The sequence below is a fragment of the Benincasa hispida genome, chromosome 10, assembly GCF_027475165.1.
Source record: "Benincasa hispida cultivar pf3 chromosome 10, pf3_genome.v1.1, whole genome shotgun sequence".
NCBI lineage: Eukaryota > Viridiplantae > Streptophyta > Magnoliopsida > Cucurbitales > Cucurbitaceae > Benincasa > Benincasa hispida.
This window is the reverse complement of record NC_143487.1, coordinates 37,690,256-37,710,885: the sequence shown is the minus strand read 5'-3', so window position 1 is coordinate 37,710,885 and position 20,630 is coordinate 37,690,256. Positions and strand designations below refer to the sequence as shown.

The following is a 20,630-nucleotide window of genomic DNA, read 5'->3' as shown; positions in this document are numbered from 1 at the left end:
GTTTGTGGATATCTCAATATGGAATATGTTGAATGAAAATTAAATGTACTAAAAGATTATTGTGTAACTGTTTAGGTTTAAGCATGGGTAAAGTTGGTTAGTTGGATGCTAAATGTCATCAAGGGATGTGATGTTTAGCATATTCACACCTCTTTCTAGATTAGGTGGGTAATCTGGGAGAGGGTGTGACAATAATGTTACGTAATGACATGCAAATCATGATGTTTAGATAAAGTTCCATGAGTATGCGACTTAATGAGCATGATTCCTGGAATGCTGAAATGTTTTATGCTTGTACAAACCCTACTCCAAGATGTATGGTACCGAAGGTATGGTAAAGTACCCAAATATATTAAGAATCCCTGATACCGAAGGTATGGTAAGGTAGATAGGATCCTATTCCAGTATCTACGTACACGTAAGATTTATACTATCGACGTCGATGAGATTGAGCAAAAGAACTCTCTCTCAACTAAGACAATGAGGTGATTGAGCAAAAAGGCTCTTCTTCCAATTCATGCATAGGAGTATGGGTATTTTACTATGAAATTATGGTGGAATCTGTTTTCAGGGTTTTCATATTATGATTTCTTGTATAATCAATTTATGTTTCTAACTCTGAACCATGAGAACGTAAATGTTTGTGAAAACATGTTTAATTGAAAGATAGTCACTCATTGGGCATTTTAAGCTTACTTTTCAAATGTTTTCTCTTCCTAGGTAGAGATCGACACCTCAAAACCTAGCTATTTTGTTAGTCAATCACTATATAAGGATTTCAGAGATCTCGAAGTCTAGATGGTCCATCAAGTTTTGCTTAGACTTTAAGTCTGTCATGTACATAACAGAGGAATTAGGGTAGTACTTCGAGTCTAATGATGTAAATGTTAGCACTTGTTCTTGCTAAGACTGTTATGTAAATAAATGTTGATATTCTGATAAGTAATATCTATATAGTTAAGCTGTTATTAAGTTGGGCATGAATTTGTTATAAGTTATAAATTGATTACCAAGTTAACAGGTGTTAAGGTAACAGCTTCACAAGTACATGTTGGACAATAGTTATCCTAAGAGGGTTGACAACTGCTATCTTCACATCTCTTCTTGGGTTAGAAAAGCAATTTGGGAAGCGGTGTGACATAGTGCGTGGTTTTGCCGACGTTGGTTGCATCAGAGAGGAGGGGGAGGAAGAGAAGAAGAAGGAGAAAGAGAAGAAAGAGAAGAGAATAAGAAGAACGAGAGAAGACAAAGAAGACGAATAGGATGAAAAAGAAGAAGAAAGAAAGAAAGAAAGAAAGAAAGAAGAAGAAGAGAACAAAAAATAAATAAGAAGAAGAAGAGAACAAAAAATAAATAAGGGTAATTTTATAAAATTGATAAATGATGATGTAAGCAAGAGGTAAAAATTTTTAAGTTTTAAAAAGTAGGATAAACATCATTTTAGGCTTTAGAAATGAGTCTTTTAATCAAGGTTTGAATACTATTTTGGTCTTTATATCTTTGACCTTGATTCATTTTGGTTTATGTACTTTCAAAAGTCATTTTACTTTTTTAAAAATAAATATTTTAAAAGTACAGTATCAAAATGAACTAAAGTTAAAAATATAGATTTCGAAATAACCCTTTTGAAAGTGTTGAAACTAAAATAAACCAAAATAAAAATTATAGAGTTAAAAGTAGCATTAAATCCTTTAATCAATTATCTATTTACTTTGGCGTTCCCAAATTTTAGAAATACAATCTGGCTATCGCACAAAGGTCGTATATCATTTCTTGAGAAAGCAGGTCATTAGATTGTATTCCTGAGATTCAATGAATTCATCGACTTGCCCCTTCTGCGACCAAGTTGTTCCATTAGAAGAACTTCAACGGTACCATTCTTTCAGCTTCTCTTTCAATTCCAATCACTTGCTTTATTCTCTGATTATGTAAACTGAATTCTTAGATTCTCATATGAAAATTTCTCACCTTTTGACTCCAAAACTTCTGTAGCTAGGGTTTACTGAGCGACTGAGGAAGGTCTCTTTATGTTATTGCCGTTGCAGGCATGCCAATGGTCACTTTGAGGATGAAGACAATGACTATAAACAACGCCAACTTGCTATGGACTTTGAGTTGGCCCAACAAATGGCTTTTTCCTCTGCTTCTTATGACAATGTAAGTTGTTCCATCTTTTTAATCCCAAGGCCTTGATTCTTGTTTGATTTTTCTTTATGCAATCCATAAGGCTTCAATGTCAGTAATTTGATCCTTGTATGATTATTGTTTGTAGGATAATAAAGAAAACGGGGACATGCCACAAGAGATTATGTTTGAGGGATCTTTGGGTAGCAGCAAGTTAAGTTGTGAGAGGGGGACTTTGGTGATGGGGGAGTTGAATGTTAATGAAAAGATATCTTGCTTGATTGGTTCACAGAATAGGGGTGCCTTTTGTAAGGTGGAGGGTGGTCTGATGTCTTTATTAAGAAACTGCTTAGAATTAGAATCCCGTGACTCGACTAGTATTTTGTCAGGGTATGTTGATCATTACCAGAGTATTGAGTTTGAGGATTTTGGGTGGGGCTGTGGATGGCGGAACATTCAAATGCTCTGCTCTCATTTGCTAATGCAAAGACCAGAAACGAGAAATGTTTTATTCGGTGGATCAGGAGTTGTTCCAGATATTCCATCACTTCAGAGATGGCTTGAGATTGCTTGGGAAAGAGGATTTGATGTACATGGTGCAGAACATTTCAATTACAAAATTTATGGCAGAAAAAATTGGATTGGAACCACCGAATGTGCTGCCCTTTTGCGTTCCTTTGGGCTTCACGCAAGGATAGTTGATTTTGGTCCTAAAGAGTGCGAGGAACTTTATCTCTCAGTCCCTGGTTCAAGTAGTGGGGCAGAAATGGTAAACATAATTGATGCAAATAAGAGAAGGACAGTTAAGGTTAAGGTTTATGGGCCCATGGATAGGTATCTTGTCCATATAAATGATAGTGTTCCACAAACTGGTTCTAGTGGGCATGAAAATTCCGAGTATTTTAAAATCTCTCAGAATATCATGAAAGATAATAAGTCCCCTCATAAAGCAAAGGGTCATCAGGTTCTAGTTGATTGGGTATGGAATTACTTCTCAGATGGAAGAATATGCACATATAGTCACCAACACGTTAATATTAGTGGAAAAACGTACGTCTTTAATTGACATTTAATCTATCTTTTTTCTGTTTATTCTAACATCCATTTGTATATGTATAATGTGTCTGGCACTAGAAGAATTACATTGTTTTGCTTGAGAGAAATTTTGGTAGGACTCTTTGGACATCATAATCTCAATGCTCTTGGTTGGGGTCCTCTTTCTAAGTAATTTTGTAATTATTTTATTTTAACCCACTGGAGAGTATTTTTCTTGTCTTCTTTGATTTCGTTTGGTGGATTTTGTATGTACCCTTCCTTGTATTCTTTAGATAATAATAAAGTACGGCACTTTGTATGTCTTTTCATATAAAAAAGTTACATTATGAATATATCGATGATCATGATAATGTGGACACGACATGCGCCCCCCCCCCCCCCCCCCCCCCCAAAAAAAAAAAAAATAAAAAAATAATAATAATAATAATAAAAAAATGATAATGTGGACACATCATGTTTCAATTTTCAAATTCCATTGATTTTATCAACAAAGTTTCTTTTTCCTTTAATACAAGAAAGAATCTGCCATCATTGTCATTAACTTCATAAGATCTTTTCAACCAGGCCATTGTTCTTTCAGCATGATGGACATTCTAGGACCATTGTGGGGATTCAAGTTAAACAGCAGCATAATGGAATGCAGCAATACAATCTCCTGATTTTGGACCCAGCTCATGTAATTTTCTTCCCCTGCAATTTTATTTGTGAGCCCTGTCTTTGTATCTGTTATTTTTCTTTGTTGCCCAATTTTGAACTGAAAAAAAACAAAGAATGATATTTTTTTTGTTGCTACAACATTATCAACTCGTTAGTCATCATAAAGTTCCGTTCTCTTCCCAACACTCTTAGTTGAGTAATTGCTATATTTGAGTTGCCATACATTTTTCTCAATGTGTTTGTGCGAGACCCCCTAAAGTAAATAAGTATGTCAGGAGGGGCAGAAGGGAAATTCACCTCCCAACCCTTAGTGGCCGTTAGTTTGTGTCAGTATTGCACTTTTGGGATTATGTTGTATTTTGTGTATATTATGTGGTCAGTACATCAAAGCAAGGAAGATCCTACCATCTTGAGTTGGTGGAAACAGTTGTGTAATTACTATTTTGTGTTAATGTGATATTGTGGAAGTGGAACCTTTGCAGTTTGTTCATCTTGAAGTTTGCTTAAATATCACAACACTTATTGACTGGGTGGTTTTGAGTATGCGTAGACCATGTGCGTCCTGATTATATTGTTGTTTCTCGTAGTTTTATGTGGATGTTTGGAAGTTCTTTACATTGGTTTTCTTAATAGAAGTTACAGTTTCTTATACATAAATATATTTATTAAAGAAAAGAGACTCTTCTTCATCTTCCTTCTTGCAGTTGGCAATTTCAGTTGACTCATTATTGTAGAAATTGTTTTCTTGTTTTCATGTTGCATTCTTGTGATCTCATGACGTATTATGCAGAGTACTAGAGGCCTTGAAAGGGCCCTTAGAGAGAATATTGGATGGCAGCAACTAATAAAAAGAGGAATTCATACGCTAAATAAGCCACAATACCAGGTTTTCTTTTACTATAAACTTATAAGTTAAAATTTCTGGTTATTGAATAGTGACTATGTACTTAATATATCTTTTTCCAGTTGTGTTATATTGATGCTGGAATTGCTGCTGGGGGTGACATGGAATTGCTCAAGACAATCGATAGCATCTTTCTGGAGCTTTAAATGAATATGTTGTAGCTTCTATGTTCTCTATAAGACATTAGTCATTGAAGTGTATTAAAACTAAAAAATATTTCATCTGTAAGGACCCATAATCAGATCATTCACCTGATAATAGAAAGCAAGTTCTTCAACAAATTAATTATTATAGTTGTCTTCTCTATAAGCATATTAGACTTATATCCTACCTGTAATGATTTAGAACATTAAACATCAGCAAGACTCTGTATCCTGAAGAGTTTTGAGTACACTCCATCAGGAGCTGTCAATAGTGTGCTATGTGAACCTATCTCCACAATTTCACCTCTATCCATGACTACAATAACATCTGAGTTTGTCACTGTAGAAAGTCGATGGGCAACTGTAATTTGGGTAGTTCTAAAGCCATTGTTCCCATTTATTGACTCTAAAGCACTAACTAATGTTCTTTCGGACTCAACATCTAAAGCACTTGTTGGTTCATCTAGAAGCAAAATTGCTGGCTTTTTCAAAAGAGTTCTAGCAATGGCTATTCTTTGCTTTTGTCCTCCTGACAGCTGGCTACCTTTTTCTCCAACAAGTGTATCATATCCATCAGGCAAAGTACTGACAAATTCATGTACTTTAGCTTCTCTTGACACCTTTAAAAGTTCAGTTTCAGAGACTTGCTCAATCCCATAGCAAATATTATATCTGATCGAGGAGCTAAATAGAACAGGCTCTTGTTGCACAAACCCTATATGTGTCCTCAATATTCTTAGATTGTATTCTTTTATATCCTTCCCATCAATAAGGATACTGCCTTCTTCAGGATCATAGAATCTGAGCAGAAGTGCCAAAACGGAGGACTTTCCTGCACCACTTGGTCCAATAAGAGCCACCCTTGATCCTGCTTTAATTTGTAAGCTAAAGTTGGTAAGAACAATGACTTCGGGCCTTGATGGATAGTTAAATTTTACCCTTTGAAATTCAATTCTCCCTTTAATTTTCTCTATTTTTTGACTTTTTGGTATTTCTGGTTCAATAAGAGTTTTCCGGTCAAGTGTGTGGAATGCTGGAGTTAGTACGCCAATGGCTGAGATCACAGTTGGAATTAATGTCCACAGTTCAGTGATTGAGGGTACTGTGAGGGAGAAAATCTGGTATGATCTTATGCCATCTTCGAATGATGCTTGCCTTTTGTGAACCAGAATTGCCGTGTACCACAAAGCAATGGCATGGGCAATGTTCCACAAGCAAAGAGAGATGCCATTAATGATTCCATACTTGATGCTTTCTCTCTTGCTTTTTCTCTTTGGTTCTTCTAATGACATTCTCGCTCTCTTCATTATTTGTTCTTCTTGGCAAAAAGATGCAATAGTTCTTATGTTGGTTGCTGACTCGGAGACTAGTGAAACTAGTTCGTGATGAGCAGCAGCAGAATCTCTTGAAAATCCTTTGGCAGACTTGGCTTGTATTAGGCCACCAATGAAGTGGAAAGGCATGACAGCCCAAGCAACGAGAGCCATTCTCCAATTGACAATCAAGCTGACAGTGGTGGCAATTAGAATGGAGGAGATGCATTGCACAATGACAGACATTCGATCAGCTATTATGGTTTTTATCATGGTGGTGGTGTTCATTATTTGTGATGTAAGTGAACCGACATTGTTTTCAGATCTGTCAAACCATGCTACTTCATTGCGTAGTACAACTGAAATAATCCATCAGAAGAATTGGATTAGTCTAGTTAACGTTAGAAGCTACTTTTGGCTTCATGCATGCTCTTAAAGTAGAAAAGTGTTCTTAAATTATACCTGAATAGAGAGCTTCTCTGAGGTTTTTCATTGATTTTTCTCCCACGATTCCGAAGAAATAGTGTTGCATAGTGTGTGTGAAAAGTGATAGTAATCCCACCATAGAGAAGATGAGGGAGTATAATCCAACTTTGTGCTTTGCATTTGTGTGATAGTAGGCTACCCCTATTGTTATGATAAAGAATCCAAATATAGGCTTCGAGATGCCAGACAAAGCTGCTGCAAAAGATCCAAAAATAGTCTTCATTATCTCTATATTACTCAAACCAAACCAAATTCTGAAGAATATTTCTTTTGATCCCTCTTTCTCTTCTCTCAGAGAATCTATTTTGGAGTTTTTGGGCTCAAGATTTTCGTCTTGATCAAGGTCGCAAGATGAAGCTTGTTGATGGGCACTCCCTGGTCCTGACAATGAGTTTGAATTGCTGTCCATTAATAAACAATTCATACCAGTTAGTCATGTTTTCTTTTGAAGAAAATGTGGTTTATTGAGTATGAAGAACAAACCTTGAATCTTGAATTGGTTTGATATTATGCATGCTGAATAAGTTGCTATAGAATATACTTGTTTCTAGCAAGCTTTGGTGTGTTCCTTTTTCTAAAACTCTTCCATTTTCTATGATGGCAATCATATCTGCACCAATAATAGTCGACATTCTGTGGGCAATCATAATGACTGTCCTCCCAACTATAGCCTTTTCAAGAGCGTCCTGAACCAGCCTCTCAGATTCTGAATCTAGAGCACTTGTGGCTTCATCCAGTAAGAGAATGCGTGGATTCTTGAGAATGGCTCTTGCTATTGCTATTCTCTGCTTTTGACCTCCTGACAATTGAGTTCCCCCTTGTCCAACCTGAAATTTTCACCCACATACTTACTATTCATTTTGGAAAAAGAACACATTTATTTTGAAGGTGCTCCCAACTGGTCCAGACATCACTAAGAAGTTATTTTTATTTTATTTATTTTTATATTCTTTTGCAAACTCTAAATAAGTTTCAGTCTTCTATGGCAGAATCCTCAGTCACCTTGAATTATTAGAATCAGGTTACACTTTGAATTCTGGCAGGAAATGACATTGACAGGTAAGGAAAATTGAACTCTCATAGCTTTACCTCTGTTGAGTACTGGTTTGGAAGGTCAGATATAAATGAGTGTGCGTTTGCCATTACTGCTGCATTTTCTACTTGTTGATCATTTGCATCTAAATTTCCCATCTTGATATTATCCTTAATCGTTCCAGCAAAAAGTGCAGGTTCCTGTGAAACTATTCCAATGTTATTCCTGAGGAATTTCAGATTCAGATCCTTGATGTTCTGATGATCTATGAACACGTCCCCTGAAGAAAAATCATTTTAAGATCGTCATGAGGATGAAAAATAAGAGAGAGAGAGGATGAAAAGGCAAAGGGCTGGTGGAGGCATACCCTGAAGTGGGTCATAGAATCTAGTGACAAGAGAGATGACTGTACTCTTTCCACACCCGCTGCTACCGACTAAGGCAACGGTTTGTCCTGCTGGAATGGACAAGGAGAAGCCTTGAAGGATTAGTTTATGAGGACGAGACGGGTAAGCAAAGTGGACATTTTGAATATTGATGTTGCCTTCAATATGCTCCAACGTCTTCTCGTTTGAACCATCGTTTACAGAGGGCTTCCTTTGAATCACTTGGAAAACTTCCTTCCCTGCAGCCTTTGCCTGGTTGAATATTTGTAAGTCTGGTGCAGCGTAAGTCAGTGAGCTGCAACCCACCAAAAAAAAAAGGAAAAAAGAGAGGTTTCTCATTTAATATTTTACACCTTTGGTTCATTTTGGATTACATATTTTTTATAAAGTTGATATTAAATCACTGGTTGCCTAAAGCTTAAAATATATATAGAAGACTTGTCAAATGGAAATCAATATTAATTGGAGTGAAAATAACTTTGCGCAGGGGTTTTAACACAAGACTTCCTAAACCACCGGATTCATGAAATCGTTGATTGACTCAAAAACTTAAGTTGATGGATGAATGTAAGTTTAATATTATATCATCTAATAGTTGATATTGTTTTCTTTTTACTTACATTGCTCCAAAGAGAATGCTCATAACGGCAGCTATGATGTCCCCTCCGCTGGCCCTTCCTGCAGTTACAACAACGGCTCCAATCCATACAATGAGACTCCAACAACCGAAAGTCACAGTTTGAAACATTCCTATGCCCACTCCCTTCACCAATGCTTCTTGCTTGCTCATCACAATCAATTTCTCGCATTGCTCTGCAAATGCTTTTATACTGCTTCTCTCTCCCACAAATGCATACACTGCTCTGATTTGAGATATTGACTGTCCCATACATATCAGTTAATATTTTTGTTCTATACATATCATAAAATAACTTAGTTTACAAACAACTTCTTCGGATTGATTTCGATCTATTTTGGCTGTGCTTACATAGTTTCTAAACTATAGTTATGTCTTTATATTTTGAATTTGAAGTTGGTGATTATGGAAGTTCTTAACTACCAACAATACAATACCATGTTTGGAAGTCGATATATTGCCTGGAAAGAAGGACATATTGCATTTACATGATTTATTATATTTGATTCCACATTTTCTTATGTTACCATATATCATATTGAATCAGACATCCATTACCATTTGTACTATTGAAATGACTGTGGACTTACCATTCAAACTTAAGAGACCATTGAAACTTTTTAGGAGACATTTGAAGCAAGGAGTGAAGTTGTAAAGTTCAAAGAGTTGTTCAATGGTGTAAAGAGTTTTTTTTAGTACAACAATTGTGGGGTAGAGATTAAACCTTTGATCTCTAGGGATGGATTACATGTTAATACTAATTAGTTAAATTCACTTTGGGGGCTGCTAGATGGATGACCCAAAAATTAGGTAAAAAATGTTAAATGACCCGATTTTTGAAAAAAAAATGTCGAATGACCATTTGTTGACGTTAAATTTAGGTGAAATTACCAAAATATATTTGCATGCACGCGGAAAGGCAGTAACGTTCTCGCTCGTCTCGCTCTCTTCTTTTTTCACTCACAAATCATTATGTCTCTTGCTCTTGCTTGTTTCGCTTTTACTTGTCTCGCTCTTTCTTCTTTTTTTCACTCACAAATCATTATGTCTCTCGCTCTAGCTCGTCTCACTCTCTCTTTATTTTTCTCTCACAAATCACCATGTCTCTCGCTCTTGATCTAGCTCGTCTCGTTCTCTCTTCGTTTCCTCACTCACAAAATCACTCCTCTCACTCGTCCCTTGCTCATCGGAGTTGGTCGCATCGGAGCTACTCGTGTAGACTCATCGTGCCGGAGAAGAAGAAAAAGAAGACGTACAGAGGAGAAGAAGCTGAAGAAGAAGAAGACGTGCGGTGGAAGATTTCTTGTAACGGAGAAGAAGAGGAAAAAGAAAAAAGAAGGGCATACCGTAATTTCACATGGTCATGACATTAGCAATAGCCACCTGACATTTTTTTCTCAAAAATTGGGTTATTTGCCATTTTAGACTTTTAAAATGGATATTTTGGGCAATTATCTCATTCACTTTGGCCAATGTAAAAAGTTAATACATAAGACATGAAATTGATGGTTTTTTGGTTGTGGACCTACAAATTTTCTAAGCTGAATAAAGAGTAGAATTCATAACTTTACTTTCTCAACTCCAACTTGGTGAGGCGAACAGTCTCTTAATGTTGGAACTAGGAACTATCACAATTTTTGAATCTTTGTATTGTTTTGTCTTTATATACTAATTGAGTGGGCATCTTTACCTGTTGGATCAAGGAAGTAGCTTCAGATTGGTAACCAATTTTGATAGAGGAAATGAGAGTCATCCTCTTGGTATAAGTAGCCCCAATTCCAATAACCAATGGAGCCACCAACAGAGTGAGCAATGACACTTCCCAACAGCTTATGATAGCAATAACAACTCCACTAATGAAAGTTGCCACACTTGCTAAAAAATGCCCCAACTGCATCCATGCATATATTATATAGAATAGATTAAAGAAACGAAAGACAAATTATTTCTTGGATGGTGATAAATTTAAGGGGAAAAAACTATTTTGATCCTAAGTTTTAGTTTAGTATCTAAGTTTCAAAATGTTACGATTTTGCTCTTGAAATTTGATTTTTATTTCAATTTGATCTCTAAGATCCCGTTTGGTGATCATTTTGTTTTTTAAAATTAAGCCCATGGATACTACTTCCACCTCCAATTTGCTTTGTTATCTATTTTTTATCAATGGTTTAAAAATAAGCCAAATTTTGAAAACTAAAAAAAGTAGCTTTCAAAAAGTTAATTTTGTTTTTTGAATTTGACTAAGAATTCAACCATTGTACTTAAGAAGAATTCAACCATTGTACTTAAAAGAATACAAATCATGGTAAGAAATGTAGATGATATAGATTTAATTTTCAAAAACAAAAAAAAAAAGTTATCAAACAGGACCTAAAATTTAAGATTTATAATTTTAACCTCGATTTTTCACTAAAAACATTTTTTTTTTCTGTATTTAGTATTAATATCTATAAATTAATTTAAAAGAATTATAATTAAGTTTCACTATTCTTTCATAACTATTAAAATTAAAATTAAAAAATTTCACTTCATAATTACTTTAAACTCAATTAATAGACGTACTTAGTAAAAAATCGAGGTTAAAAATGTACATCTTAAAACCGAGGGATCAAATTGAAATAAAATTCGAATCTCAAAGTCAAAATTGTAACATTTTGAAATCTAGAGACTAAATCGATTCACAGTATGTGTGGGGATTTGTTAATTGCTTACCTTTTCTCCAATGGCATCCTGTATAATGCTCATGTGGCCACTAATTCCAGTAATTATTTTGGATGTTGTGAGATTTGTGTCAAAAGCACCAATTTCTTGACTAAGCATTGATTGCAAGAATGCAAGTCTTAGACGAGCTGTCTGTCTTTCACTTGTATACATCCAACACCCAATTTCTGCAAACACAAAAACTTTAAGTTTGTATAATTCGAACGATTATTTTCATATCATCAAAATTGATTTGAAAATTTACCGAAAATTTACCGAGCATTCCTGCCGGGAAAGTGGCAATGGCCATATACCATACAAATGGAATCACCTGCCAAAAAATTGAAGCTAAATGAATCCTTACTTAGTACTTACAATATATAAATTTTTTTGCTAGCTAGATGAGTTTATTAGAAGTGACCAAGTATTGGGTTTTCTTTGGGTACAAATCAAGAGAAGAGTGGATTTTGATTGAACAACTCAATAAGGTTTTGAAGTATCATTTGTACTGATAAAAATCTCTTCAAGTATATGATTTCTTCTGGGTCGGAGTAGTTTATTATTATTATAAAGAAATATCCTTCTTGAACTTTACACTTTGAGTAAAAAATAATTCTGAATTTTTAAAAGTTTCAAACATACTTTTAATCTTTTTTTTTTATAAAAAAAAGTTCAAAAATACCTTTGACATTAGTTTTGGATGGATAACGTTGAAGTTTTGTTTCAAAAAAATACTCTTGAACTTCTAAAAATATCCTTAATTTAAAAAAAAAAAATTAAAAAATACCTTTACCATTAGTATATGAACGAAAACCATCTATACCTAATTGCAAAAATAACTTTAGAATTAAAAAAAGTTTGAAAATACTCCTACCATAAATATGATAATCAATTTGTTTGAAGTTGTTTTAGATTAAAAAAGAACCAATTTTAAAACAAATTATATAGATATCATTATTTTTTTTCATATAAATATTCTAATTTTTTCTTTATTTTTCAATTCTTAGCTTATACCAATTTTCTTAGCCATCAAAATAAAAACCAAAATTTTAAATCCAAATTTTAAATTAAAACATAAAATCTCACAAAATTCCAAAATCAAAATCTCCTCTTAAAACAAACTAAAATGATAAAAAGTCAAATAAAAAAACGCATCTGACTATTAACATACGCTCAACTACCGACATACAACTTTATTAAAACATTTAAGTCCTAAAATCCTTCGTACTTCCTTTATTTCTTTCTTTTTCTTATAGTTTATAACTGGAGTGTGCAATTGTATTTATTTATTTATTTTAGATAAATAAATGTCAAACAATTAACAAAGAGGGGAGTAAAAGGATAATGAAGAAGAGAGTGACAAAAACGATTGAAAATAGATAGATAAGACGTTAATAACGATTTTGTTCATATAATAGTAAGGATATTTTTGAACTTTTTTTTTCTATAAAATTTAGTGGTATTTTTAAAACTTTTGAAAGTTTAATGGTATTTTTGACACAAAATACAAACGTTTTCCATCCAAACTTAAGAGTAAAGGCATCTTTGTATTTATTTTGGAAGTTTAAGGATATTTTTGAACTCATTTTGGAAGTTTATGGATATTTTTGAACTCATTTTGAAAGCTTAAAGGTATTTTTAAAATTTTTAAAAGTTTAAAGGTATTTTTGATACAAAGTATAAAGTTTAGGGATATTTTATATAATTTAGCCTTTATTATCTGAAACATCCATCTTTCTTTGCTTTTTTTAAAAAAACTATATACGTAACTATTTTTTGTTTTCCGTTTTTATAACTGGTTTGATAATTGTTTTTTATTTTTTAGTTGTTTTAAGAAAATAAAAAATAAGGACTATTTATTTGGGTTCTTTTTTAAATCCATTTTTTGGGTTTTTGGTTTTTATTTGTGGGATTCTCATTTTTTTTTTTTTTTTTAAAAAAAAGCAAACCTATTGATAATTGTTTTATTTTTAGTTAAAAATAAAAAATCAGACATATTTCGTAACCATCTTTTGTTTTTTTGTTTTTCTTTTAAGTTACAAATATAAATTAGAGCTAAAGATAAAATTTTAAGGATAGAAATCTCTTTCTTAATTTTCTTTTATTTGTGAAGTCGTAGGTTAGAAAAAGAAAAATAATAAAAATCATAAATATGAAAATTTTAGTGAGCGAACATAAATTTAAGATGGAAAAAATATCATTCTAGTCGCACAGTTTTGAGGAATAGATGCATTTAATCCCTCATATTTTAAATTAGCCAATTTAATTTATGAGTTTTCAAGAATAAGATAAAAAGGTTCATCTAATAAAAAAATTATTAAATTTGAACAAAAAAAATTGACTAAATACTTTAGTAGCAAAATGAGTCGTCTAGTCAATTTTTTTTTTTTTTTATCAAATTTAATATATTTTTTTTATTAAAGAAACTTTTAAATTTATTTTTAAAAATCCAGGAACTAAAATGACCAATTTAAAATATGAGAGACTAAACACAATTATTCTTCAAAACTTCAAGAATCAAAAATATATTTTCTCCATTTAAGATCGGTTGACTACATAATTTGAATATCTCAATCATTACAAGATATTGATTACTAGTTTTCAATATATATTCTACATGTAACCAAATATGTCTGATTATTACTAGTTTTCAATATATATTAAATGTAGAATACATGGTCCCTTTTTTAAGATATTGATTACTAGTTTTCAATATATAAAAAGGACCATATATTACATAATCCTCGAAAAGTACTTCAAGAGACTAATCAAATTTTTCTATAAGATATTGATTACATGTAGAATATATATTGAAAAATACTACGACATATTTGAATTAATTTAACAAAAAAGAAAAAAAAGAAAAAAAGGTGAACACATTTTTCCCTTAAGCTTCAGCGGTCATTTTGGTTTTAAAACCCAAAATCAATGTTGAAAAACGACAAAATTCTGCTTTCAACTTCTATTCCTAAAAGTTTAAAAACGTTTTCAAATTTTAAAAAACAACAAAATAATAAAGTAACCAAACAGATTTGATTTTTTTTAATAGAAATAGAAAACACAGGAAACCAATTGGTTGGGCTAAAATCTAAAATTTTGTGGAATTTTGAAAGAGACTTTTTCATAAGTTTTCAAATTTTGTGGTATTCTTCAACATGCAACCTTCTTTAAAATTATAATAATTTTCTAATAAGTTTGAAAGATTTTATATTTTTATAAAAAGTTTTCAAACTTAAATTATTAAAAAAAAATCCCTTTTTCAAGTACTTTTCGAGGATTTCTCTTAGTATAATTTCTATTTGGTTGATAAGTATCAAAATTTTACTAGTTTTCATTAATGGTCCCTTTATAGCCACGGGATGAATGGAAGCTGGTCGTTATGTCAAAGTAAAGTTTTAGTTATATTTGGATTGCAAAATCTCATAAGTATACCAAGTTTGATCATCCGTTCAAAGAGACGATTTCAAGCAACAATGTTGCATTCACTTAGTTAAAATAAGAGTATGTTTGGTTTAACCTTTCACGTGTTAAATTTTAAAAATAAATTATTTTTGAAAAAAAGATTAAACTATTTGGCAACCGATCAAAATAACTTTTGAAACACTTTTAAAGTGCATTTTAACCAATTTTTTTCAAAAGAGTTTAAATAAAAATGATTTTTTAAAAAACATTTTTTTTCTCTAATAAGTCGAAATCGTCTAAGTTTCAAAACTTTTAAAAAATGACAATATCATTAATAAAAAATAATAAAAATGGACCATAATTAGTAAATATACCTTATAGAGAGCATCAACCATTGCATCAATATCATCAATATTATTTCCAAATGCATCAAGTGCTTTGCCAAGCAAGAGATACCCAATTGGTTGAGCCATACCATGGATTATAGAACCAAAAGTCCCCAAAGCCATTAAAACCCAATCCAAAGCATCACCATAGCCAAGAAGCTTGTGAAATGGAAAAGGGTCATCAATGGAGGGGCCATCTTCTTGGCTTTTCTCTTCATCAATCATCTTCTTTAATCAATTTGCATGCAAAACCAAAGTTCCCCATTATATTATATATATACAGCTCCATAATAGCTGAAGTGAATCAAAAGAATCTTCATGGGATATGCTGTTTCCAAATGAAATATTTAATTAGGAAGACTAAAATGTACTCAATTTAAGTGGCCTTTTCTTCTTGATTTTATCTAAATGTTCTTTTGTGATGATATATATATATATGTATAATATACTATATATATATATACATATATACATAGATGATGAAGGGATTGAATCCCGAGCGGATCGTATGAACACCTTGCATTTAGATAATCGATCTTTAAAGAAACAAAAACAGAAAACAAATCATGCATTTGTAGGATAAACATTCAAACTAAACATATGCATGCTAGAATAGAGGAAGAAGAGAAGAAATTAAACTTACTTTTGATGATTCTTCAAGCTTTCTTCTTCCACCCTTGGTCTACTTTCCCAAAGAAGGGGAAGAAGTGAATTCCATCTTGTGTAGCTGTGTTCTTAGCTTCTTAGACAAATCCTCAAAATGGTAGGCTTGTTGAGTTGACTATCATGGCTACTCTCACTCATACAGATCAAAGGACTGCCATCATAAACAGGAGTTTACAACTTAACTCAGGATTAAGGTCAAGTCTCTTATGGTCAACCTAGTGAAATATTAGTTTCTTCAAGTAACGGTGTTATAAAGAGAAACTAATTATTTCGTGGTTCGGTCTATGTATAAACTCCTTTATACAGGATATTCCATTCACATGTCTTTACATGAACAATATGGTTCATATTGTTTGTAATACTTACATCTTATGTAACAATTGGGCCGTATCCACCGTGTTATCAAGATAAGATACCCAACCTTCATCCATTTACTGCAGACCTTTTAGGTTATTATTTGAACATGAACCACCTGTATGTCAACCACATACTGTTCAAGTGACATCATATACTTTAGATCTTAGTTTATTGAATTGAATTAATACTGTCTAAATGTCAAATAAAATACCTTTGATTTTATTAGATAAATAATTTTTGTTAACAAAAACTACAAACCATGAGATACACTAGATATAGGACATCAATCCCAACAGATGAATCATCAAATGTTTAGTGGGAAATGAGCCAAACATCTTTTCAAAATTCATATAGAAGATTAATGTATAATTATATATAAAGAGACTATAGAGGAGAATCTTTGTTTTCCTCTTTCTTCGCTACTTTTTATTTTAGTAAATGACTAATTATAGATGTGATCCATGCATAAAAAGGCAACTATTCGAGTTTAGGTATTTGTCGATACCCTTAAATGTTAGGATATATACATATATAAGCATTAAACTTTTAAGTTCATTAAGTACAATTTATATCAACAAACACCACTATTTCGGTGTAGATCATGTGTTGCACTTCGAGTGTGCACACTCCTAGCCAGTTTAACAATATTATTTTATGTTCTTATAGAGATTTTATTGTATCATCCATTTATAAAGTAAACGTTATTATTACGCTAATAATGCATAGTAGAAGGTTTCAGTTAATTACAAACAAATAAGGACATGGACTACCTTTAAGACTCACTCAAAAGGAGAACTAAAAATTAATTAGACGTTTAAAAGTTTATGGACTAAAATAAAACCAATTCTAAAGTACTGCCAGAAAAACAAGATGATATTTTAACTTGGAAAATTCCACTGCTGAAACTTTGAATGATTATTAATTGTAGAGGGAGTCAAGAATATGGGCACTCAGAACTTGAAGACAAATGAAGAACAAGTTTAATAATAATGGAGAGAGGAGCAGCCCATTTTTCTTTTATCTTTTGTTTTTGGTTTTTGAGCATTGTCTTTGGCAGCTGTATTTTGCTGTGTATCTCAAATTAATTTAATTCTTAGTAGTAAAAGGAGAGAGATTGTGGTGTACATTATTTAAAAGAAAAACAGATTTATTTGGGAAGTATTTGAGAAGATTTTTATTATATTTTAGGTTAATACAAACATATTTGGTTTCAGTGTTTCATGGAGCAATTATTTGATCTATCAATTTTAATTTGTAACAATTTTTCTTTTTTCTGAATTCAATAATATGTGAGGTGGGGAATTCGAACATCTAACCACTTAATCGATGGTATATAATTTGTGTCAGTTTGAGTTATATTCATATTGACTAGTATGTAACAATTTGACTATATAGCTACTTAAGAGCTTTTTGGGATGCAAAACTTGTCAAAATATAATAGTCCATAGTTATTAGGGAAAATATTCTAAATGACAAAACTATTAAAAATATTTATAATTAATAGTAAAATATCATAGTCTATCACCAGCGATAGACTACTATTTGTGTCTATGTCATGATAGACATAGATAGTAATCTATCGTTGTCTATTGCGATCTATCACAGATAGACGGTGATATTTTGTTATTATTTGTAAATATTTTGATTCATTATTCTATATTTGAAAATAGCCCTAGTTATTATAATATGTGGGATTATAATTATTGGGAGGAAGCTTGTTTATTTTCATGTCTTTATCTTTTCTTCTTCTCCACTTGTTCTGAGAAGAGTAATTGGTAAAGTGGCTTTTTATGTGTTCTTTGGTGTGACTGATGTATTGCAAATGTGCATACATTGTAAACATTAAATCACTAATCATTGGTATCAGAGCAACTAACAATTCAAGAAAGTATCGAGAAAGATTCAAGAAGTTAATTCTTTAAAAGGGTAATAAGAATATATGAAATTGAGAAGTTGAATAGGAAATGGAGATTTTGGTTTGTGGGTGCAAGAAGATTACAGCAATTATGTTTCAGCAAAAGGCACTTAAAAAGACCTTGATGATCCTAAAACACTACCAATCATGCTCATTGATGAGGAGAAGCAAATGGAGGAAGCTGCATACATAAAGTGCATTAATTTTCAATGTTTTCAGACAATGTACTTAGACAAATTGAAGATGAGGATACAACTTATAAAATTTGGACAAAATTGCAAGCCAAACATCAAGAAAGATGTCCCTAGCAAGATTTACAGAGAAAAGGTTGTTTACTTTCTGAATGAATAGTTTGAAGTCATTGAATGAGAATCTTGATGAGTTCAAAAAATACACCAAAAAATTTGCTACTACAAGGGACAAGTTGAGTTTAGAAAGTGAACCTACGATCCCTATAGACTCTCTACCTAAAGCATACAAAGATGTACATGAGGGTGCTCTTTTCATGTAAAGAATAGACAATTTATAATCTCGAGAGAGTTTTCAAGATTTTTTTTTACTGGCTAAAAGATCAATGGGTTATATTTTTTGAAAAATGTTGTTCCGCCAAGCTCAATCTTCATTTCAAAATAAAAGAAAGTGGAGGAGATTGAATTATCACACAAAAGGTTGTCACATATTGGTAACAATAGTTTGCATGAACTATTGAAGCAAGGTTTGATAAAGACCCGTGGCACTAAAAGGCCGAGGCTAACCTAGCCTTCCATAAGGCCTGCCTTTTGCAGTCCCCAACTCATTTCTCTCTTCTAGGTGGTTAGACTTTACCTTCTAGAGTCCAATTTGGAAAAGATTTAGGAAAATCTTGGTTTACTCCTTATAAATATATCATTATGACTTCACACAAAATGTATTAATCGTCATCTTTAAAAAGTTTTCTATCATTTGATGCTCTTAACTGATTTAAACATCATAGTGTTTGTGGGAAGAATCAAATCACTACATAGTTCTTTTTCTTTTGTAGTCGTTTCATTCAATCACCTCTTCCCCAAATAACAAATTTATTGTCAGTGGTACGTAAAAGTCAAGTGTATTTTCGTTGGCCAGATTTTGTCATCAAACTAAGTTCAAATTTTAAACCACGTAAAGTTTGAATCTAACTGTTTTTAATTATCAGTGACCTAATCTTATTTGGAAACATCTTATTCCTATTATTTTCAATATAACAATTATATTGAAAATATAGAGGTTTTCGACATATATCAATAAGCATATATTGAGACAAGCAAAATTATTTGATTTACGTACTTGACATATCTAAAATATTAAGAAAGAATTTAAACTCCCAATTGATAGCATTTGATTTTTGAAAACTAAATTTATAAAACTACTTACTTTTGGGTATAAATGCCTTGGGTTACATGTCTTGCTAGCTTTAGCTTTAGTGTTCAACTGGAAGGTTATTGGGATTTTTACCCTAAAATTTCTAAATTAATATTTGATAAATATTTTGTTTTTTAATTTTATATTATCCATTATATGTAAAAATCCAAGGTTAATACCGTAATCTTGAACAATATCTAGTTGACATACAAGAAATAACTAAGATAGTTCATAATATATGGACAAGGTTGGATGCTTTATCTTGATAATACTATCAATACGACCCACATTATAATTGTTACAAATCATGATTCAAATTGTTCATCTAGAGACATGTGAGTGAATGTATTCTATACAATGAGTTTGTATTAAATTTTAACACGAAATATTTAATCTCTTTATATAAATCCATTAATTGAAAAAGTTAATATTTCACAAGATAAATCATATGCAACTCGATCTTATCTTGAGCGAATTATAAACTCTTGCCTGCGAGGGCTAGTTTTTTTATTTGCATAGGTGAGAATGACCTATGTTGCTGGTTCAATAAGCCTACCATTTTAGAGAATGACATTCACAAGATGTGTTAGAAGATAGAAAATAGAGAATACTAGGTTTACGTGGAAAACCCTAGAACAAGAAAAAAAAACCACGATAGAGAGTTGTTTTTTATTATTTTAACACACCATGAAAGTTGCAATAGAAGTCATATTTATAGGCTCTAACAAGCCCTAAAATAAAAAAGGAAATAAACCTAGGGTAAAGTAAAATACTAAAATACCCTTTGAGCTATAAACTGTCAACAAAACCCCTTATTTCCAACACTCCCCTTCAAGTTGGGGCGTAGATGTCAATCAGACCCAACTTGCTAACATATGAGTCAAAACTTTGCCTGAGTAACATTTTGGTGAGAACATTAGCAACTTGTTGACTAGGTGGAATATACGGAATATAGATACTACCATTGTCTGGTTTCTCTTTTATAAAGTGTGTCAATCTCCACATGTTTCGTTTTATCATGTTGTACAAGATTATTGGTTATGCTTATAGCCGCTTTATTATCACAATAGAGCTTCATAGGTTTA

At 32.1% G+C, this 20,630-nt stretch overlaps 2 protein-coding genes across 3 annotated transcripts; one reads left to right on the top strand and one right to left on the bottom strand.

The window, feature by feature from the left end:
- Positions 1-1,701: 1,701 nt before the first annotated feature.
- On the top strand, positions 1,702-5,026 carry LOC120088090 (Peptidase C78, ubiquitin fold modifier-specific peptidase 1/ 2). 2 transcript variants are annotated; one of them, XM_039045148.2, is made up of 6 exons: positions 1,702-1,871; positions 1,993-2,157; positions 2,273-3,174; positions 3,745-3,856; positions 4,628-4,723; positions 4,804-5,026. In XM_039045148.2, exons 2-6 carry the CDS (start codon positions 2,104-2,106, stop codon positions 4,885-4,887), a joined length of 1,248 nt encoding a protein of 415 aa, XP_038901076.1. In that variant the 5' UTR covers positions 1,702-1,871; positions 1,993-2,103; the 3' UTR covers positions 4,888-5,026. The 2 variants fall into 2 exon arrangements, with proteins under 2 accessions (XP_038901076.1, XP_038901075.1); XM_039045147.2 differs by having other exon boundaries at positions 1,714-1,871; positions 2,046-2,157.
- LOC120088093 (ABC transporter B family member 19-like) lies at positions 4,979-16,002 on the bottom strand. Its single transcript, XM_090306376.1, has 11 exons — positions 15,871-16,002; positions 15,216-15,452; positions 11,716-11,770; positions 11,452-11,627; positions 10,430-10,630; positions 8,723-8,982; positions 8,084-8,397; positions 7,773-7,996; positions 7,167-7,510; positions 6,660-7,084; positions 4,979-6,556 (listed from the first exon to the last, which is right to left on the bottom strand). Exons 2-11 carry the CDS (start codon positions 15,450-15,452, stop codon positions 5,091-5,093), a joined length of 3,702 nt encoding a protein of 1,233 aa, XP_090162502.1. The 5' UTR covers positions 15,871-16,002; the 3' UTR covers positions 4,979-5,090.
- Positions 16,003-20,630: the final 4,628 nt, after the last annotated feature.

Excerpts from the sequence above, each read along its gene's own strand:
- LOC120088090 (XM_039045147.2), top strand. The coding sequence starts at position 1,813 with ATGAATTCATCGACTTGCCCCTTCTGCGACCAAGTTGTTCCATTAGAA. Across the intron at positions 2,158-2,272 it reads CCTCTGCTTCTTATGACAAT|GATAATAAAGAAAACGGGGA; the intron begins GTAAGTTGTTCC and ends TATTGTTTGTAG. Across the intron at positions 3,175-3,744 it reads GTTAATATTAGTGGAAAAAC|GCCATTGTTCTTTCAGCATG; the intron begins GTACGTCTTTAA and ends CTTTTCAACCAG.
- LOC120088093 (XM_090306376.1), bottom strand. The coding sequence starts at position 15,452 with ATGATTGATGAAGAGAAAAGCCAAGAAGATGGCCCCTCCATTGATGAC. Across the intron at positions 8,983-10,429 it reads CTACTTCCTTGATCCAACAG|TCAATATCTCAAATCAGAGC; the intron begins GTAAAGATGCCC and ends TGTATGGGACAG. Across the intron at positions 7,997-8,083 it reads ATTCTATGACCCACTTCAGG|GGGACGTGTTCATAGATCAT; the intron begins GTATGCCTCCAC and ends ATTTTTCTTCAG.